Source organism: Theropithecus gelada, chromosome 8 (genome assembly GCF_003255815.1).
Source record: "Theropithecus gelada isolate Dixy chromosome 8, Tgel_1.0, whole genome shotgun sequence".
NCBI lineage: Eukaryota > Metazoa > Chordata > Mammalia > Primates > Cercopithecidae > Theropithecus > Theropithecus gelada.
Window position 1 is genome coordinate 38,424,102 of NC_037676.1, and position 21,032 is coordinate 38,445,133.

General features: G+C 34.1%; 1 protein-coding gene across 1 annotated transcript in view; it reads right to left on the minus strand.

The window, feature by feature from the left end:
- The window catches only part of LOC112630041 (A disintegrin and metallopeptidase domain 3-like), an 80,325-nt gene that overhangs the window by 49,818 nt on the left and 9,475 nt on the right, over positions 1-21,032 (minus strand). Inside the window, exons 4-10 of the mRNA XM_025394075.1 lie at positions 19,975-20,053; positions 13,605-13,681; positions 13,151-13,328; positions 12,015-12,080; positions 9,358-9,429; positions 8,935-9,101; positions 7,786-7,867 (exon numbers count right to left, since the gene is read on the minus strand). Coding sequence (XP_025249860.1) covers positions 7,786-7,867; positions 8,935-9,101; positions 9,358-9,429; positions 12,015-12,080; positions 13,151-13,328; positions 13,605-13,681; positions 19,975-20,053 — 721 coding nt within the window. The remainder of the gene's footprint in view (positions 1-7,785; positions 7,868-8,934; positions 9,102-9,357; positions 9,430-12,014; positions 12,081-13,150; positions 13,329-13,604; positions 13,682-19,974; positions 20,054-21,032) is intronic.

Here is a 21,032-nt window from a genome sequence, read left to right on the forward strand (position 1 = left end):
AACCCCATCAGTACATCACCATCATCAAAGACTAGAGGCAGATAAAACCACAAAGATGGGGAAAAAGCAGTGCAGAAAAGCTGGAAATTCAAAAAATCAGAGCGCATCTCCCCCTCAAAGGAAAGCAGCTCACCGCCAGCAATGGAAGAAAGCTGGACAGAGAATGACTTTGATGAGCGGAGAGAAGAAGGCTTCAGTCAATCAAACTTCTCAGAGCTAAAGGAGGAACTACATAACCAGCACAAAGAAACTAAAAACCTTGAAAAAAGAATGGATGAACAGATAACTAGAATAATCAATGCAGAGAAGACCTTAAAAGAACTGATAGAGATGAAAACCGTAACAGGAGAAGTACGTGACAAATGCACAAGCTTCAGTAACTGACTAGATCAACTGAAAGAAAGAGTATCAGCAATTGAAGATCAAATGAATGAAATGAAGCGAGAAGGGAAGTGTGGAGAAAAAAGAGTAAAAAGAAATGAACAAAGCCTCCAATAAGTATGGGATTATGTGAAAAGACCAAATCTATGTCTGATTGATGTGCCTGAAAGTGAGGGGGAAAATGGAACCAAGTTGGAAAACACTCTTCAGGATATCATCCAGGAGAACTTCCCCAACCTAGTAGGGCAGGCCAAATTCATGAAATACAGACAATGCCACAAAGATACTCCTCGAGAACAGCAACTCCAAGACACATAATTGTCAGATTCACCAAAGTTGAAATGAAGGAAAAAATGTTAAGGGCAGCCAGAGAGAAAGGTCGGGTTACCCACAAAGGGAAGCCCATCAGACTAACAGCAGATTTCTCGGCAGAAACTCTCCAAGCCAAAAGAGAGTGGGGGCGAATATTCAACATTCTTAAAAAAAAGAATTTTAAACCCAGAATTTCATATCCAGCCAAACTAAGTTTCATAAGTGAAGGAGAAATAACATCCTTCACAGACCAGCAAATGCTTAGAGATTTTGTCACCACTAGGCCTGCCCTACAAGAGATCCCGAAGGAAGCACTAAGCATGGAAAGGAACAACAGGTACTAACCATTGCAAAAACATGTCAAAATGTAAAGTCCATCAATGCTAGGAAGAAACTGCATCAACTAGCAAGCAAAATAACTAGCTAATATCATAATGACAGGATCAAGTTCACACATAACAATATTAACTTTAAATGTAAATGGACTAAATGGTCCAATTAAAAGACACAGACTGGCAAAGTGGATAAAGAGTCAAGACCCATCAGTTTGCTGTATTCAGGAGACCCATCTCACATGCAGAGACACACATAGGCTCAGAATAAAGGGATGCAGGAAGGTCTACCAAGCAAATGAAAAACAAAAATAGCAGGGTTGCAATCCTAGTCTCTGATAAAACAGACTTTAAACCATCAAAGATCAAAAGAGACAAAGAAGGCCATTACATAATGGTAAAGGGATCAATTCATCAGGAAGAGCTAACTATCCTAAATATATATGCACCCAATACAGGAGCACCCAGATTCATAAAGGAAGTCCTTAGAGACTTACAAAGAGACTTAGATTTCCATACAATAATAACGGGAGACTTTAACACCCCACTGTCAACATTAGACAGATCAACGAGACAGAAAGTTAACAAGGATATCCAGGAATTGAACTCAACTCTGCACCAAGTGGACCTAATAGACATCTACAGAACTCTCCACCCCAAATCAACAGAATACACATTCTTCTCAGCACCACATCACACTTATTCCAAAATTGACCACATCGTTGGAAGTAAAGCACTCCTCAGCAAATGTAAAAGAACAGAAATGATAACAAACTGTCTCTCAGACCACAGTACAATAAAACTAGAACTCAGGACTAAGAAACTCAATCAAAACTGCTCAACTACATGGAAACTGAATAACCTGCTCCTGAATGACTACTGGGTACATAACGAAATGAAGGCAGAAATAAAGATGTTCTTTGAAACCAATGAGAACAAAGATACAACATACCAGAATCTCTGGGACACATTTAAAGCAGTGTGTAGAGAGAAATGTATAGCACTAAATGCCCACAAGAGAAAGCAGGAAAGATCTAAAATTGACACCTTAGCATCGCAATTAAAAGAACTAGAGAAGCAAGAGCAAACACATTCAAAAGCTAGCAGAAGGTGAGAAATAACTATGATCAGAGCAGAACTGAAGGAGATAGAGACCCCAAAAACCCTCCAAAAAATCAATGAATCCAGGAGCTGGTTTTTTGAAAAGATCAACAAAATTGATTGACCATTAGCAAGACTAATAAAGAAGAAAAGAGAGAAGAATCAAATAGATGCAATAAAAAATGATAAAGGGGATATCACCACCGACCCCACAGAAATACAAACTACCATCAGAGAATACTATAAACACCTCCAAGCAAATAAACTAGAAAATCTAGAAGAAATGGATAATTTCCTGGACACATACACTCTTCCAAGACTAAACCAGGAAGAAGTTGAATCCCTGAATAGACCAAGAGCAGGCTCTGAAATTGAGGCAATAATCAATAGCCTACCTACCAAAAAAAGTCAAGGACCAGATGGATTCACAGCCGAATTCTACAGAGGTACAAGGAGGAGTTGGTACCATTCCTTCTGAAACTATTCCAATCAATAGAAAAAGAGGGAATCCTCCTCAACTCATTTTACGAGGCCAACATCATCCTGATACCAAAGCCTGACAGAGATACAACAACAAAAAAGAGATTTTTAGACCAATATCCCTGATTAACGTCACTGCAAAAATCCTCAATAAAATACTGGCAAACAGAATCCAGCGCACATCAAAAAGCTTATCCACCATGATCAAGTGGGCTTCATCCCTGGGATGCAAGGCTGGTTCAACATATGCAAATCAATAAAATCAATAAACATCATCCAGCATATAAACAGAACCAAAGACAAAAACCACATGATTATCTCAATAGATGCCCTTCATGCTAAAAACTCTCAATAAATTTTGTATTGATAGAATGTATCTCAAAATCATAAGAGCTATTTATGACAAACCCACAGCCAATATCATACAGAATGGACAAAAACTGGAAGCATTCCCTTTGAAAACTGGCACAAGACAGGGATGCCCTCTCTCACCACTCCTATTCGACATAGTGTTGGAAGTTCTGGCTAGGGCAATCAGGCAAGAGAAAGAAATAAAGGGTATTCACTTAGGAAAAGAAGTCAAATTGTCCCTGTTTGCAGATGACATGATTGTATATTTAGAAAACCCCATCATCTCGGTCCAAAATCTCCTTAAGCTGATAAGAAACTTCAGCAAAGTCTCAGGATGCAAAATCAATGTGCAAAAACCACAAGCATTCTTATATACCAGTAACAGACAAACAGAGAGCCAAATCATGAATGAACTTCCATTCACAATTGCTTCAAAAAGAATAAAATACCTAGGAATCCAATTTACAAGGGATGTGAAGGACCTCTTCAAGGAGAACTACAAACCACTGCTCAGTGAAATAAAAGAGGACACAAATAAATGGAAGAACATACCATGCTCATGGATAGGAAGAATCAATATTGTGAAAATGGCCATACCACCCAGGCAATTTATAGATTCAATGCCATCCCCGTTAAGCTACTAATGACTTTCTTCACAGAATTGGAGAAAACTGCTTTAAAGTTCATATGGAACCAGAAAAGAGCCCGCATTGCCAAGACTATCCTAAGCCAAAAGAACAAAGCTAGAGGCATCACGCTACCTGACTTCAAACTATACTACAAGGTGACAGTAACCACAACAGCATGGTACTAGTACCAAAACAGAGATATAGACCAATGGAACAGAACAGAGCCCTCAGAAATAATACCACACATCTACAGCCATCTGATCTTTGATAATACTGACAAAAACAAGAAATGGGGAAAGGATTCCCTGTTTAATAAATGATGCTGGGAAAAGTGGCTAGCCATAAGTAGAAAGTTGAAATTGGATCCTTTCCTTACTCATTATACGAAAATTAATTCAAGATTGACTAGAGACTTAAATGTTAGACCTAAGACCATAAAAACCCTAGAAGAAAACCTAGGTAATATCATTCAGGACATAGGCATGGGCAAGGACTTCATGTCTAAAACACCAAAAGCAATGGCAACAAAAGCCAAAATTGACAAATGGGATCTCCTTAAACTAAAGAGCTTCTGCACAGCAAAAGAAACTACCATCAGAGTGAACAGGCAACCTACAGAATGGGAGAAAATGTTTGCAATCTACTCATCTGACAAAGGACTAATATCCAGAACCTACAAAGAACTCAAACAAATTTACAAGAAAAAAACAAACAACCCCATCAAAAAGTGGGCAAAGGATATGAACAGACATTTCTCAAAAGAAGACATTCATACAGCCAACAGACACATGAAAAAATGTTCAGCATCACTGGCCATCAGAGAAATGCAAATCAAAACCACAATGAGATACCATCTCACACCAGTTAGAATGGCAATCATTAAAAAGTCAGGAAACAACAGATGCTGGAGAGGATGTGGAGAAATAGGAACACTTTTACACTGTTGGTGGGACTGTAAACTAGTTCAACCATTGTGGAAAACAGTGTGGTGATTCCTCAAGGATCTAGAACTAGAAATACCATTTGACCCAGGCATCCTGTTACTGGGTATATACTCAAAGGATTATAAGTCATGCTGCTATAAAGACACATGCACACGTATGTTTATTGTGGCACTATTCACAACAGCAAGGACTTGGAGTCAACCCAAATGTCCATCAGTAACAGACTGGATTAAGAAAATGGGGCACATATACACCATGGAATACTATGCAGCCATAAAAAAGGATGAGTTCGTGTCCTTTGTAGGGATATGGATGCAGCTGGAAACCATCATTCTTAGCAAACTATGCCAAGAACAGAAAACCAAATACCGCATGTTCTCACTCATAGGTGGGAATTGAGCAATGAGAACACTTGGACACAGGAAGGGAAGCATCACACACCGGGTCCTATTGTGGGGAGTGGGTCGGGGGGAGCATTAGGAGATATACCTAATGTAAATGATGAATTAACGGGTGCAGTACACCAACATGGCACATGTATACATATGTAACATACCTGCACGTTGTGCACATGTACCCTAGAACTTAAAGTATAATAATAATAAAAAAATACTCAAAAGCTGGTATAGAAGAAGCAGGCCTCAAAATGATAAAAGCCATATATGACAGACCCACAGTTAGTACCATACTCACTGAGGAAAAACTGAAAGCCTTTCCTCTGTGATCTGGAATATGAAAAGGACACTCACTTTCTCCACAGTTATTCAACATAGTACTGAAAGTCCTAGCTAGAGCAATCAGACAAGAAATAAAGGGCATCCAAATTGAAAAATGAAAAGTCAAATTATCCATGTTTGAAGATGATATAATCTTATATTTGAGAAAACCTAAAGATTCCATGAAAAAACTATTAGAATTGATAAACAAATTCAGTAAATTTGTAGGATACAAAATCGACAAACCAAAATCAGTAGCATTTCTATGTACCAACAGAAAATAATCTGGAAAAGAACATTTTAAATGTGATAACATTTTCAATAGCCACCAATAAAATTAAATACCTAGAAATTAACCACAGAAGTGAAAGATCTCAGTAATGGAAACTATAAAGTATAAAACGCTGATGTAAGAAATTGAAGGTTGGGCGCGGTGGCTCACGCCTGTAATCCCAGCACTTTGGGAGGCTGAGGCCGGCGGATTACGAGGTCAGGAGATCAAGACCATCCTGGCTAACACGGTGAAACCCCGTCTCTACTAAAAATACAAAAAAATTAGCTGGGCGGGGTGGCGGGCGTCTGTAGTCCCACCTACTGGGAGGCTGAGGCAGGAGAATGGCATGAACCCGGGAGGCGGAGCTTGCAGTGAGCTGAGATCGCGCCACCACACTCCAGGCCTGGGCGACACAGTGAGACTCCGTCTCAAAAAAATAAAAAAATAAAAATAAAAAAGACAAGGAGGTCTCAGGCTGCCATGCCACAAAAGCCAATAGTCATTTATAACGGGCCGGGCGCGGTGGCTCACGCCTGTGATACCAGCACTTTGGGAGGCCGAGGCAGGCGGATCACGAGGTCAGGAGATCGAGACCATCCTGGCTAACACGGTGAAACCCCGTCTCTACTAAAAAATACAAAAAACTAGCCGGGTGAGGTGGGAGCGCCTGTAGTCCCAGCTACTCGGGAGGCTGAGGCAGGAGAATGGCGTGAACCCGGGAGGTGGAGCTTGCAGTGAGCTGAGATCCGGCCAATGCACTCCAGCCTGGGCTACAAAGCGAGACTCAGTCTCAAAAAAAAAAAAAAAAAAAAAGAAAAGAAGTTGAAGTGGAAACAAAAAAATGAAAAGGTATTCCATGTTTATGGCTTGGAAGAATCCATATTGCTAAAATGCCCATACTACCCAAAACAATCTCCATATTCAATGCAAACCCTCTCAAAATACCAATGACATGATTCACAGAAATAGAAAAAAAAATCCGACAATATATATGGAACCACAGAAGTCCCAGAATAGGCAAAGCCAAAATAACAAAGTTGGGGGAATTACATTACCTGACTACAAATTATGCCACATAGCTACAGTAACCAAAATAGCATGGTACTGGCATAAAAGCAGATATTTAGACCAATCGAACAGAATAGAGAACCCAGAAACAAATCCACACAGCTACAGTGAACTCATTTTTGACAAAGGTGCCAAGAACATACACTGGGGAGAAAACAGTCTCTTCAATAAATGGTGCTAGGAAAACTGGATATCCATGGGCAGAAAAATTAAAGTAGACTCCTATCTCTCACCATACACAAAATTCAAATAAAAATGAATTAAAGTCTTAAATCTAAAACCTCAAACTATTCAACTACTAAAAAATTTAGAGAAATTAGAGAAATTCATGAAAGGATGAATCCGTTCATGGATTAAAGTATAAACAGGCTATACTAAGAATGAGACTGGTGGCTTTATAAGAAGAGGAAGAGAGACCTGAGCTGGCATGCTCAGGTCCCTTGCCACGTGATGCCCTGTGTCACCTTGCAGTATTTTCATCAGCCACAAGCATTCACCAGATGTGGCCCCTTTACCTTAGACTTTGCAACTTCCACAACTATAAGGAATAAATTTCTCTAAAATTACACAGTTTAAGGTATTCTGTAATAAGCGATAGAAAATTGATTGCTAAGACAGTATTTATCCAAAAGTAATAGAATCAGAATATCAAGGAGATATATGCGCTTCCGTGTTTATTGCAGCATTATATACAGTAGCCAAGATATGGAAATAACCTAGACATCCATTGTCAGATGACAGGATAAAGAAAATGTGGTATATACTTACAATTAAATACATTTCAGTCATCAAAACAATGGAAATTCTGTCACGTGCTACAACATAGATTAACATTGAAGAGATTATGTTAAGTGAAATAAACCAGTCACAGAAAGAACATACTGTATGACTGCACTTATATGAGGAATATGAAGTTGTCGAATTGATGGAAACAGAAAGTTAAATGGTGGTTTCCAGGTGGTTAATGGGTATAGAGTTTCAGTTTTTTTTTTTTAAAAAAAAGTTCCAGAGATTTGTTTCACAACAGTGGGAATATACTTAACACTACTAAACTGTACACTTGAAAATGGCTAGAGTTATACATTTTATGTTACCTGTTTTCACTCCCAGCAAGAAACCTCTTGAAAAATTACATTTGATATCCCAAATCTAAAAATACAGTTTTCAAAGATTTATCAAAACAGTGTGAGAGATTACCAGAGCAATTCCTGTTGCAAACTTTGGATCGCATGCCATTCCATGATATGTTGCTCCCACATAAGTAGAATGGTTCCTATAACTGAATAATGAAATTTTTCTTGTGGATATGTGTATTTCAAAATAGCAGTAACTTACTCACATTTTATGAGTTGGATTTCTATATAAAGGTATGCTTTCTCCAAAACACAGAAATTACATATAATGTCTTATGCTTTCAGTCATTAAGATTTGGGTATCCCCTATAGTTCATACAAAGTTAAGTCCTAAAAGTTGTTTAACATTATCTAATACACAGCCCAAAACCTAGCAGTGCCTGATTCTTTCAAAAAATTAATCATCACTGGAAGGATATAATTAATTCCATGATATAAAAGTCAAAAGTGTTTATTGCTGTAATTTGTATGTAGTAAACTAACTCCAAAAGTGTGAAGAAAGGTAGGACTGAAAGCGATAGAGATAAAATATGCATCAGATGTACGAAGAGAAAGAGAGGTAGGGTGTAGAAACTATCCTTACATATTTATATTGTAATATTTCTCTGCAATCCTAGAGACTCTTTATTCCAATACATTGATAAATATATTCCACATATTGCTTAAGGTCTTTAAATTGGGTTTTTGATTTTTGCACATGAAATAATCAAGTTAGTAAAATAAAAATATGTAAAGACTTTTGAAAGATATAGACCAAGTAGGTAAATAGCTATATCTTAGGTCAGTATAGAAATACCAGAAGGAAACCACAGGGAGAATAAAGTAGTCTGTTTTAGTTTTTTATTAATATTTCATATTGTAAGAAGCATTTTATGCAATTATTGCATTCAATGAATTAACTTATATCTATGTAATGTTAAAGTGATAGTTTCAATTATTTACCAGTGAGAAGGTCTTTACAGAGAGGTATCATGTTTTTATCACAAGACTTTCCATTTTTCAGCTTATTACATTTCTATAAGTAAACAGTCTACTATGAGCTACTATGATTTAATTAGTGTCTTACATGGTTATTAGAATCTTAATATTTTACAGTTTGCCAACATAGTCTTGAGATAGCTTTTTAATAATTTTTGCTATATAAAATTTATATATAATTATGATAGTGAAGATAATTTGATCAAACCTTTCTAAATATGAATAAAGTACTTACATTAATAAGTATGTCATATCATGAGACCTTTGAAACAAAAGTTTTTGTTTCCAAAGCAAAAATCGCTGTAGTATTTCATCAGCATGACCACTCGTTGAAATCTTATTTTGATCTGACCAGATCTCCAAGGAAGACAGCATAACTGTTATATTAAGCTGGGAAAACATCTGAGAACAGAAATTACGTGGTTTACAATTTTGGGTAACCAAAATATGACATTACTTCTCAATATCTAATGCTAATATATTTAATTTACTATTTTTTGAAGATAAAATCATTGGTGGATAAAACTAGTGATTGGGCTACATTTACATTTTTACTTTTTGTTAAAATGTAAATGCCATATATATGTACACAAACACAAACAATTTTACTTCATTAATTGCTATATTACTTACTTAAATATAAAATATAAATACTTACAGTATTGATAAGACCAAAGATTTGGAAAACTTTCTCAACTGCAACTGCCACTACAGAGCCCATATAATCATACTGAAAGACAAATTTTGTTTCTTAATCATTAGTAAAAACAACTAACTATCACATTTTAAGTGGATTTAAATATAAACGTAAAAGTAACTCAGTGGTCAATTGAAGAGGCCCTAAATAGAATTAAAATATATCACAGCTTACCAGGTTTTAAACATCGGCCTAGTATTTTATAAATTAATCAATGATATTAAAATGAGGTAATTGTGATTATCTTCCTCTTTACAGATAAATACATTCGAAGTCAAAGTATTAAGGTATGAAGAGTGAATAACCTACTGGTTAGCCCGGTGTGGTGGCCGGCGCCTGTAATCCAAGTAGCTAGCTTTTAAAAAATTTAATTAATTAATTAATTTAAAATTTCAATTTGTATATAGTTGTTTTTTATTGTCTTTGTCATTTATTTACTGTTTAGTCTGTTGATATTTTGTGATTATATATCAATCAATTGTATATCAAAATATCAATTTTGTGACTATATATCAATCAATTACATATCAGTATATCAGTTTTGTGTTTATATATCAATAATCACAAGATATCAACAGACCAAACACTAGATGACAAAGACAATGAAAAAACAACTATATACAAATTAAAAATTTAAAGGACCCATAAAATATAAGTACATAGAAATATTAAAAATCAAAGGATAAAAACACATCATCTAACATCAGGAAAATACTACAAAAGAAAAAATATGTTATGTGATAATTATATTAACTAACAATACATTGATAAGAATAAAACTTAAGGGCAAAAAATGGACATGCTTATTGCAACGTATTAACAAAAGAATTCATCAGGGAGATGGAGACTTTTAAAATTTGCTTATAACTAAAAACGTGGCTGCAAAATATATAAAACAAGATTTAACACAATTAAAAATAGAAGTTGACTATCATACTGAGATATTTTACATAGGTCTCTTAATAACAAATAGATTAAGAGGACAAATTAATAGGAAAGATACCCAAGACTTTAAAAACCCAAAGGAATGTTGGATAAAATATACATACATAGAAGCTTATATACAACAATGAGAATATGTATTTTTTTCAAATACAAGTAAAAGTTTTATGCACATTGATTCATATTAACCAATATCAGGCCATAGAACACATCTTTGAATAAGAAACAGAGTGTCACTTAAATCACATTATCTGAATACAATGCAACTAAGTTATAGTGGACTTGATAAAAATATTTTAAAAATGCTATTTTTAATGAAATGAATACCTCTGTTGTGGTTATATGAGATAATAGGCTTATTCTAGGTAAATACACACTAAAGAATGTAAGAGTAAAGCTTCATGATGAGCTTTACAAGTTACTTTCAAATTTAAACAAAGAGTGCACAAGTGATAATGGGATACAATATTAATAAAGTGAGAAAAGAGAATAAGGGTCCTTTTTGTATTATTTTATTCTTGTAACTTTTCTGAAAGTTTCAAATTATTTCCAAAAGAAATGTTTAAAAAGTGAAGATGAAATAAAGACAATTTCAGATGAAAAGAAACTGAGGAGAATCCAGCAGGCTAAAGAGGAATATCATACATTAAGACCTACTAGAAGATATGAAAAGCTCTGCAAGTGAAAAATATGTGTGTGTGTGTGTGTGTGTGTATATATATATATTTTCATATATATTCATATATATGAAATACTTTTGAAATATATATGAAATACATATGTATGAATATTTATGAATACATATTCATATATATAATATTTTTTATTTCCTTAATTTCTTTTTAAAATCATTGAATATTTAATTTTTAAAAATCTATTTTTCAGTTTATAACACATGGAGAGGTAAAATATTTAAAAACAGAATCATAATGACTTACTAGGGTTAAATGAAATTTTACTGCTCTGAGGCTCTTACATTATTAATGAAGTGGTATAACATTAATTCTAGATCATGATAAGTAAAGAATACTAATCAGAATCCCTAGGGAAACCACTAAGGTTGGAGACTGGAAAGAGAAGCATAGCAAAATAAAAAATAAAAAAAAATAAATAAAGGTTAAATATAACCCATTGATCCAAGTGTAGGAAAGAAGAAACAAATAAGCAAATAATTGATGCGATGTAAGAACACTAATAGTGAAGTATTATTTAACCTACATCCATAGTTATCAATTCTTTTGAGAAAAAAATCAACATTCTATGATTCTTCCCATTTTTAAGATACAGAACTTCTATCAGAGATGGTAAGCGACTATAAAACATAATCACTTAAAAATAGAAATAGATTGAAGAATTTCAATCAACAATTGGAGTGGATCTAAAAGTATCTGCAGCTAGATATGCTACAATAGATTAGAGTGTAGTGGAACCCTTCCACATGAAGTTTATACATTATTGGGAAAATTGATATCGATTTAGAAACCAATATATAAATATTGATCCCCCATGTCTCTGTAAAGACAAGTGAAAACATTTCTTTATCTCCTGTTAGACTGAGACACACATTCAAACAGATTAAAATATATCTGCATTGAAAACGTTGAGAGTTTTTTATTCATATTCTCTCTGAATTTCAACAAAAGCAAAGATATAATAAACATACAGATATTGCATACCATGGCTTTATCCATAATGATTTGTATTTTCAGAGTTCTTTTCGACAGCATGGCACCTGAATTTATCTGTGAAATAGAGGACATGAATTAAATAACACATTTTCAAAATTTTTACATTGCAGTTGTCATGCACAATACATATACACACACACTCATAAGTGAGATATAGAATATCCATCCATTTAGCTACCCATCTATCTATATGCAGATGGATGATAGATATACAGACACAGATACACGAATATAGATATAAGTAATAACACAAGAGGATGGGTACACACTTAGCAGGTGGGATTCCAACTACAAATTTTACAAGAAAATCAGAAGCATTTTACTTTATGTTATTGATAATTAGAATTGTCAAAAAGTCACTGAAATGAGGAAAAATCCCATACTTCCTTCTCCTTTTAACATTACTATGTACTCTGTAGCACACTAGTCCCTCACCAATCTTCAAAGTAAACTAACATCCGTAAACATTTCCCCAAACATTGCCTTTATTTTCTTACTATTTTTGTACTTTTACTTCTTTATGTTAACTTTATTGGGGTTTACATTCAATAAAATATGTCCATTTTAAGTATAAACTTATATTATTAGTGAGTAATGTATACACCATCACAATTTATAAATTGGTATTTAGAACAATTGGAAGAATTACATCAAAATATTAAGAGCACTATCTTTAAACAATGAGGTTTCACACAATTTCTACAATTTCTAGTGTATTATCTTGCCTCCTTTTCACTTTTACATTTTCTATCAAAATAACACTTTTAAATAAAAAAAAAAATGCATGTGCCAAAAAACTTATAAAGCAATTTGATCAAATTGGTAATAATTTTCTTAGTAAGATACAAAATCAATATAAAAATAGCTGTATGTCAATAAAAATCCCCGCAATTAAGGAAACAGGTTATGATGCTTTAGAATTATGTGTGTTTATAACGATTACATTTTCTAAATATCTGAATAAACAAATACATGCTTTAAACAAATATCCTACAACTGAACTTTTTAATATAATAAATATCAGTTTAAATTTGTTCTCCAAATGTGTCAAATTTCAGAATTTCACTGTGAATAATCTTATCAACAGTAAGACCAATGAAGAACTCATAAATGAGAATACTCACATCTGATTTGACAAGAATCCTGTAGGACTGATCTATATATTGAGCCACAGGGTAATTTTCTTGAAAGGAGAAATGACCAATAGCATCATTTTTTATTCGATAAACTACATGCTCATATGTAGGTGAAGATTCCAATGGTTCAATACCATAGCTAATATTATCTAACTGCAATAATCCTCTGGATATTCAAATACAAAAAAGGAATAAAAATGTTATTGATATATTGAATACACTTTATGCTAGTGAGAGTTTTTTTCTGAATACATTTTATGCTTGCCAGCCTGGGATAGAGAAAAAGAGAATAGAAAAAATGATCAAAAGAATATGTAAAAAAGAAAAGTATTTAAGAAGATAAAGTTTATATTTCTCTGTATTTATTCTGCCCTTCAGGAAGTTTCTGGAAGTTAAAGGCTCACATAAAATCTCAATGTACATATCTGGAATATGCCATTACCTGAGTCCAGAACACGTGCGTAGTGTCACAGCTGATTTTGGAATGTCTGCAGCATATCCTTGGTAAAAACAATGACCCTAAAAAGGAATACAGAAAGATATATTCATAAATGATTTGGAAACAAAGTCCTAGCTTTCATCTTTACTTCCTATATATTGTCAAGCATTCATATTTAACCATTATCATAATATTATTTACCAGGTATTGAATCTCCATATCAATCTACAGTCTCTTTCTCTAAGTTCTTTTATGCTGTGTTATTAGCTCCTAAACATTTTCATAATTTCTATTCCCAATTGCTGACACTGGTAGGCCAAATTTACTCCTAGTAGCAGTTATCAGAGCCCAAGTGGACCAATCAATCCTACCCAAACACACATTTACAGCAATGTGCCTATTACACTCACACCATCAAGACAAACAAACTTAGGCAGGGAAATCCATACCCTGCTCCATGTCAAGCAACAGCAGCAGTCACCTGCACTTGCAGTGGTGCCAGCAGGATCTGAATCTATAAGCCCCTCACAAAGAGGTAGAAGGCAAACCAGGTCCCAACCTCTCTCCAGCAGTAGAGAGTAATCCAGACTCAATAGCTTCCGGCTGTGCACCCAGCAGGAGAAAACGATCCTCATGAGTTACTTCCCATTTCTCCCTACTATAAGTAGAAAAAGATCATTCAGATAGGAGCTATCTTCAATCAGGGTCACCGGCAGAGATAGAATCAAGCACACTGAAATCTAGTAGCGGAGAAAAGGCAGGATGAATGTTCTCCATCCTATATATCTTTCCTTACCCACCTCAAACAGAAACACTACCTGGCCCACGGACGTACGATTTATACCTCTAGTTTAACTGCTTAAGAGGCAGCAGAAGGTCCAATGCAGCCAGAACAATGAAACACAACACAATAATATTGTAAAGAAAAACTGTTATTGGAACAGTGGACTCCAGTAAAACAAAGCTCAAACTGAATGACTGTCTTCTAAAATAGAATATTAAAAGAAGGTCAAGAGCCTTGACTAAATGTCAAGGATACAATCAAAATAATTCATTATAACAAGGACCAGGAATATCCCAACAAGAATGAGAAAAGAAAAACAACTGATGACATTGTTGAGACGAGTCATAGGATATTAAAAAATATTTGAAAGAAGTAATAAAAATTGCACTAATGAATAATGACAAATTCTCTTGAAATAAATGAAATAACAGAAAATCTTAGGAAATAAATAGAAGCCAAAAAGGGAACAAATGAAAATATTAGAACTGAAATATATAATAAACAAACAAGTGAATCACTGCATAAGCTCTATAGTCTGGAGTACAGATGACAATGGATAGGATCACCAGGGTTAAGGAGAATCCAATTGCATATACCTAACCTACAAAACAGAGGACAAGTGGCTGAAAAATGTATGATGTCTCAACAACTTGTAAAACAATAGCAGAAGATCTATAATTTATACTTTAAAAAGAAAAATATGGGGTTTAAATAATATTTAAAATATTATTACTGAAATTTTGGTCAGCCAGATTGGGAAATAGGAATCCCAGGACACTTCTTCTCCCCACAAGCATACCAATTCAGCAACATTATATGGGAAAATTACGTTTGTGAGTAATCAGAAACTAATATAGAGACAGACACGCTGGGAGGATGCAAAACTAGACTCCCTAAAGCTGGTAGAGAGACTTGGGTCACTCTCTTCCCAGGAAACCCAAAGATATCCGCACCTAGATCTATTTTAATCAAACATTAAAAGATCAAAAACAAAGAAAATTTTGTAAACTACAAAAGAATAGCAACTTGTCGCATACAAAGGAAACTCCATAGGACTGTGAACAGACTGGTTTTTTTTTTTTTCAGGAGAAACCATGCTGGCCAGAGGAGAGTGGGATGAGACATTTTTTAAAAGCGCTGAAAGAAAACTTAAGCCAAAAAGAATGCTATACAAAGCATTACAGATTTCTTACAAAATCTATAAGAAACTCACTTGAGACTTAAGTACACATATAGGATGAAGGTAAAGAGATGGAAAAATGAATTCCATGCAAATGGAAGCAAAAGAGGGCAGAGATTTGTATGCTTATGTCAAAGAAAATAGATTTTAACACATAAACCATCATAAGAGAAAAAAATGACATTTTTTCAGGGTCAATATCTGAAGAAGATAGATTACTTATAAATATGTACATACTCAATATTAGAACATATAAATAAATAAATCTGAAGGAAGAAAGAGACACCAATACTATAATAATAAGAGACTTTAATATCTTATTTTAAATAATGAATAGAACATCCAAAGAGAAGATTAATAAGAAAACAGAAGATTTGAATATTACTATAAATCAAATAGTTCTAAAAGACATGTAAGGAATTTCATTGAACAGCAGAAGAATACACTTTCTTCTGAAGTACACTTGGATCTTTTCCAGGCAGATCACATATTAGGCTAAAAAACAAATCTAAAAATTTTAAAAAGATTGAAATCATAACAAGTGTCTTTTCTGAACCCAATAGAAAGAAGCTAAAAATAAATAGTATAAGGCAAACTAAAATATTAATATATATGTTGAAATTGGCACAATATTGAATAACTATTGACTGAAAGAATAACATCAAAACAGAAATTAGAAAATACCTTGAAATAAGTGAAAACATAAAAATAAAAGTAAACAAAAAATATTAAAACAAATGGATGCAGGAAAAGCAATACTATGAGAAAAGTTCATAGCAATATATGCCTACATTAAAAAAAGGCATATCTCAAATATGTTTATCTGAAGGATCTAGAAAAACACGATAAAACTAAGCCCCAAATTATCAGAGAAAATTAAAAAAACAAAGATTAGAACAGAAATAAAATAAAAATAGAAAAACCAATATAGAAACAAAGAAGTTCATGTTTCGAAAAGAAACAAAATTGACAATTAAACTTAGCTATGCTAGGAAAATAGAAAGGATGCGAAGAAATAAAATCAGAAATAAAACAGAGACTTTATAACTAATCCCACAGAAACAGAAAAAGATCATGTAAGAGACTAGTATGAACAATTTTCTGTTAGCAAACTGGATAATCCAGAAGAAATTGATAAAATTCTAGAAACATAGAAACTGCCAAGATTGAATCATAACGAAGTACAAAATTTAAAAGGACTCACAACTAGAATGAAGATTAGATCAGTAATCAAAACCTACAGACAAACAAAAGAGTAGAATCAGAGAACTTTACTGTTGAACTCTACCAAACATTTAAAGAATAATTAATGCCACAACAACCATTCTGAAACTCTTGCAAAAAACTGAAAAAGGAAACACTTCCAAATTTACCCTACGAGGCCAGACATCAAAGCCACATAAATCATTACAGTAAAAGAAAACTACAAGCCAATATCCCTGATGCACATAGATGGAAAAAGTCTCAAAAACATCTGAATGCAACAGAATATTAAAAGTGTCCTACACTATGACCAGGTGGGATTTATCTCTGGAATGTAATAGTGGTTCAACATAAGACAATCAATTAATGTGATACACTATATTATATAATAAATAATACAATTTACAGGATGAAACTAATAGATGCAGAAAAAGCAAATCTCAGCTTCCTTTATAGGACCTTATACATACATTATTATGACCCTAATACAAAAATCAAACAAAGTCAGTACAAAACAAAACTTGCAGATCAATATCTCTCATGAATACTGATGAGAGAAACCTCAAGATAATAAGTCATGTGTAAAAAGAATTATAATTAATCATGTCAGGACTTGGTTGTAATTTTTTAGGTATGCAAAACTATTTCAAGATTTAAAAATAAATCAATTCGATCCAGCATGCCAAAAGACCAAAAAAGAAAAGAAAAACTTGTAGTCCTATCAACTGATGTAGAAAAAGCATTTTCTGTAACTAAATAGCCATTAATGAACAAAAAGAACAAAATTAACTTTTAGCAGGCTAGAAATAGAGGAGAATTTTCTCAACTTCATACAGAGACTATAAGAAAACCTAAAGCTAAAATTATTTTTTCACAATGAAAGACTGAAGTTTTCCATGAAATTGAGAATAATCGAAGAATGCCCTCACTATGGTTATTCAGCATGGTTCTGGACATTTTAGCAAATTACAGTGAGGCAAGGCAAAAAATGAAAAGCAGACTGACATATTGGTTGAAAATGAAGAAAGAAAATTGTCTATATTTGTTAAAGACGTGTCTATGTAGGAAATCTCAAGGCATCTATTAAAAAGCCCTTTTAGAACTAATTTGTGAATTTAGCAAGATTCTAGAATAGTAGATGAAACCCAGAAAATGAATTGCATCACTAGAACAGTACACACGTGGAAACTAAAATTAAAACACAAGATCATTTACAATTGCTGCAATAAAATGAAATACTTAGGTATAAACCTAAAAAATGTATAGGATCTGAAAGCTGAAATAACAAAAACACTAGTGAAAGACATACATAAATGACCAAATAAATTGAGAGACTTACTGTGTTTTTGAATTGGAAAACTTAACATAGTAAAGATGTCAGTTCTCCCCAAATTGATCTACGGATTTAACACAATTTCTACCATAGTCCTAGCAATTTTTTTTTTTTTTTTTTTTTTTTTGCACATGGAGTAGCTTTATCTAAATCTTACATAAAAAAGCAAAATATCTAGAATAGAAGAGTTTAAAAAGTATAAGAAAGAATAATAAAGTGGGAAAAACCACTCTAGTTAACAACCCAGACATATATCCACACTAGATCCACGGATTTTTTTGACAAAGTAGTTAAAAGAGCAATTCAAAGCAGAAATATAGCCTTTTAAAAATATAGTGTTGTAACTATTATACATCTAGTCAAGACTGAACTTTGATCCAAATTCCACACCTTATACAACATTACCTCAACATAGATAAAGAATTAAACGTAAAGTATAAACTTTAAAAAACCCCAGAAAGTCTTCAGAAACTACTGTTACGTAGAATCCGTAGGTATGACATGAAAACAGCCAATCATAACAAGAAATTGTTGATAAATTAGCCCTCATCAAAAATAAAACTCTTTGATCAGTGGAGACCATTTGAAAAGTAAGACAAATCACAGACAGGGACAAAATATTTGCAAAGCACATGTTTGACAAAGGACATATTCAAAATATAAAAAACTTAAAAATCAACAGTAATCAGCAACCTTAAACTCCAAACTCTCAGATTTTTGCTTGGTTCCATGTCTGGATGCTATGGTTCAGACTATCTACAGTAGGGGGCAAACTTAAACATGAAATTCACCTCCTGTGCTTACATTCTCTCAGGTACAAAATTCCTAATTGGCCTATTGTCACATGGCTCAAAACAGGTGTCTCATGTATTTTTTTTTTTTTTTCTGACTTCGAATTGTAATTTGGTAGGGAGGGAAAATCCTTTACCAGTTACCATATTGTAGATTTTGTCATTTCTCAGTTCCAATTCAGCAATAGAGTGTGACCAGTCATTGCCTTTCATTTCCTCCCAGTCGCGTGAATAAATGTCTTACAGAGTAATAAATACCTTACAGGGTGTAATAAATATCTTACAGGGTAAAATGAGCTTTCTCACATAATTTCAAAACTTTCTTGACTCTTTAATGTCTTTCAGCCTGTAATCCCAGCACTTTAGGAGGCCAAGGTAGGCAGATTACTTGAACCCAGGAGCTTGAGACCAGCCTGGGCAACATAGTGAAATCCCGACTCTACTAAAAATACAAAAATTATCTGGGTGATGGTGTCGCGTACCTATAGTCCCAGCTACACGGGAGGCTAAGGTAGGGGGATCACCTGAGCCTGGGAGGCACAGGATGCAGTGAGCCAAGATTGCACTGGGGTGACAGAGTGAGCCCTCGTCTCAAAAAACAAAAAAACAAAACCAAAAAGAAAAAAGTTTTTCTGATACAACTCGAATTCCGCGGTTTCACATTTGGACCTATTAAGGTTCGGTACACTACTTGATCGCATCCTCACTCTCATCAGTTCCCTGGGGTCTTTCTGTAAGGTAATGTCTACCATTTTCTCCACTGCCCAGGCCCTCTCATATATCAATTGAAACTTCTCAGTGTGTCTTCGCTTCTTCAGACACTTTTTTCCCCCCTAAAACTCCTACTAATACTTCCAGACATATTTTAAATGTCCTTTTTGGAGAAATGATTCCTAAGTTCCAGATTTTTAAAAACGTAGTTCTATTCAATATGCTTTCATAATAATTGCCACATTATATTTAATGTTGTAATCTGTTTTCTCAATAATTATGTGGGCCATGAAGCATTTATTTCCTCCCCAACAATGGCACCTTAACCACATACAAAAATGCAAATTTACTTGGCAGAAACCAAAACTTACCTTTGAAAATGAAGAATCTACATACAATGTTCCTGATTCATTGTATAAATACACCAGGAAATGTGGGTGTAAAAATGACCTAATTCAATAAAAATGATGACACTTCATTGTAATTATATCATTAATTAAAAAATAACTTCCAGAATAATAAAATTAAACAAAATTTACTTTCAATACAAACATCTAAAAATGAAATGGACTTATCTCTATATTAACTTGCTGCTTTTTGATACCATATTGTGAATATAAGAAAGAATAACAACCAGTATAATCAGAAAAATGTGTGGATGCTTTAATGAATTTAAAATAATCAGCTAGGGCCAGGTGTAGGGGCTCACACCTGTTATACCAGCACTTTGGAAGGCCAAACCTGGAGGATTGCTTGAGCTAAGGAGTTCAAGACCAGCTGGGGCAACATATGGAGACCACTTATCTCTACTAAAAATAAAAATAAAAATAAAAATGAATTGGTGGGTCATGGTGGTATGTGCCTGTAATCTTAGCTACTTGGGAGGGCAAGGCGAGAGGATGGCTTGAGCTAAAGAAATCTAGGCTGCAGTGAGTTACGATTGCACCACTGCACTTCAGCGTGGGCAACTGAGTGAGACCCTGTCTCAAAAATAAAATAAAATGAAATAAAATAAAATAGGCCAGGTGCGGTGGCTCATGCCTGTAATCCCAGCACTTTAGGAGGCCGAGGCAGGCAGATCACGAGGTCTGGAAATCGAGAACATCCTGGTGAAATCCCGACTCTATTAAAAATACAAAAATTATCTAGGTGTGGTGGCATGTGCCTGTAATCCCAGTTACTTGGGAGACTGAGGCAGGAGAATCGCTTAAACCCAGGAGGCAGAGGTTGCAGTGAGCCAAGATCATGTCACTGTGCTCCAGCCTGGTGACAGAACGAGACTCTGTCTCAAAATAAATAAATAAATAAAAATAAATAAATAAATAAAATAACTGACAAACACAGATGTATGTACAGTAATAGGTAGGTCTGCCAGATTTCAAAAGAGATTTTCTTTCAGATTCAACTGTAATTTTATGGCTCATACACC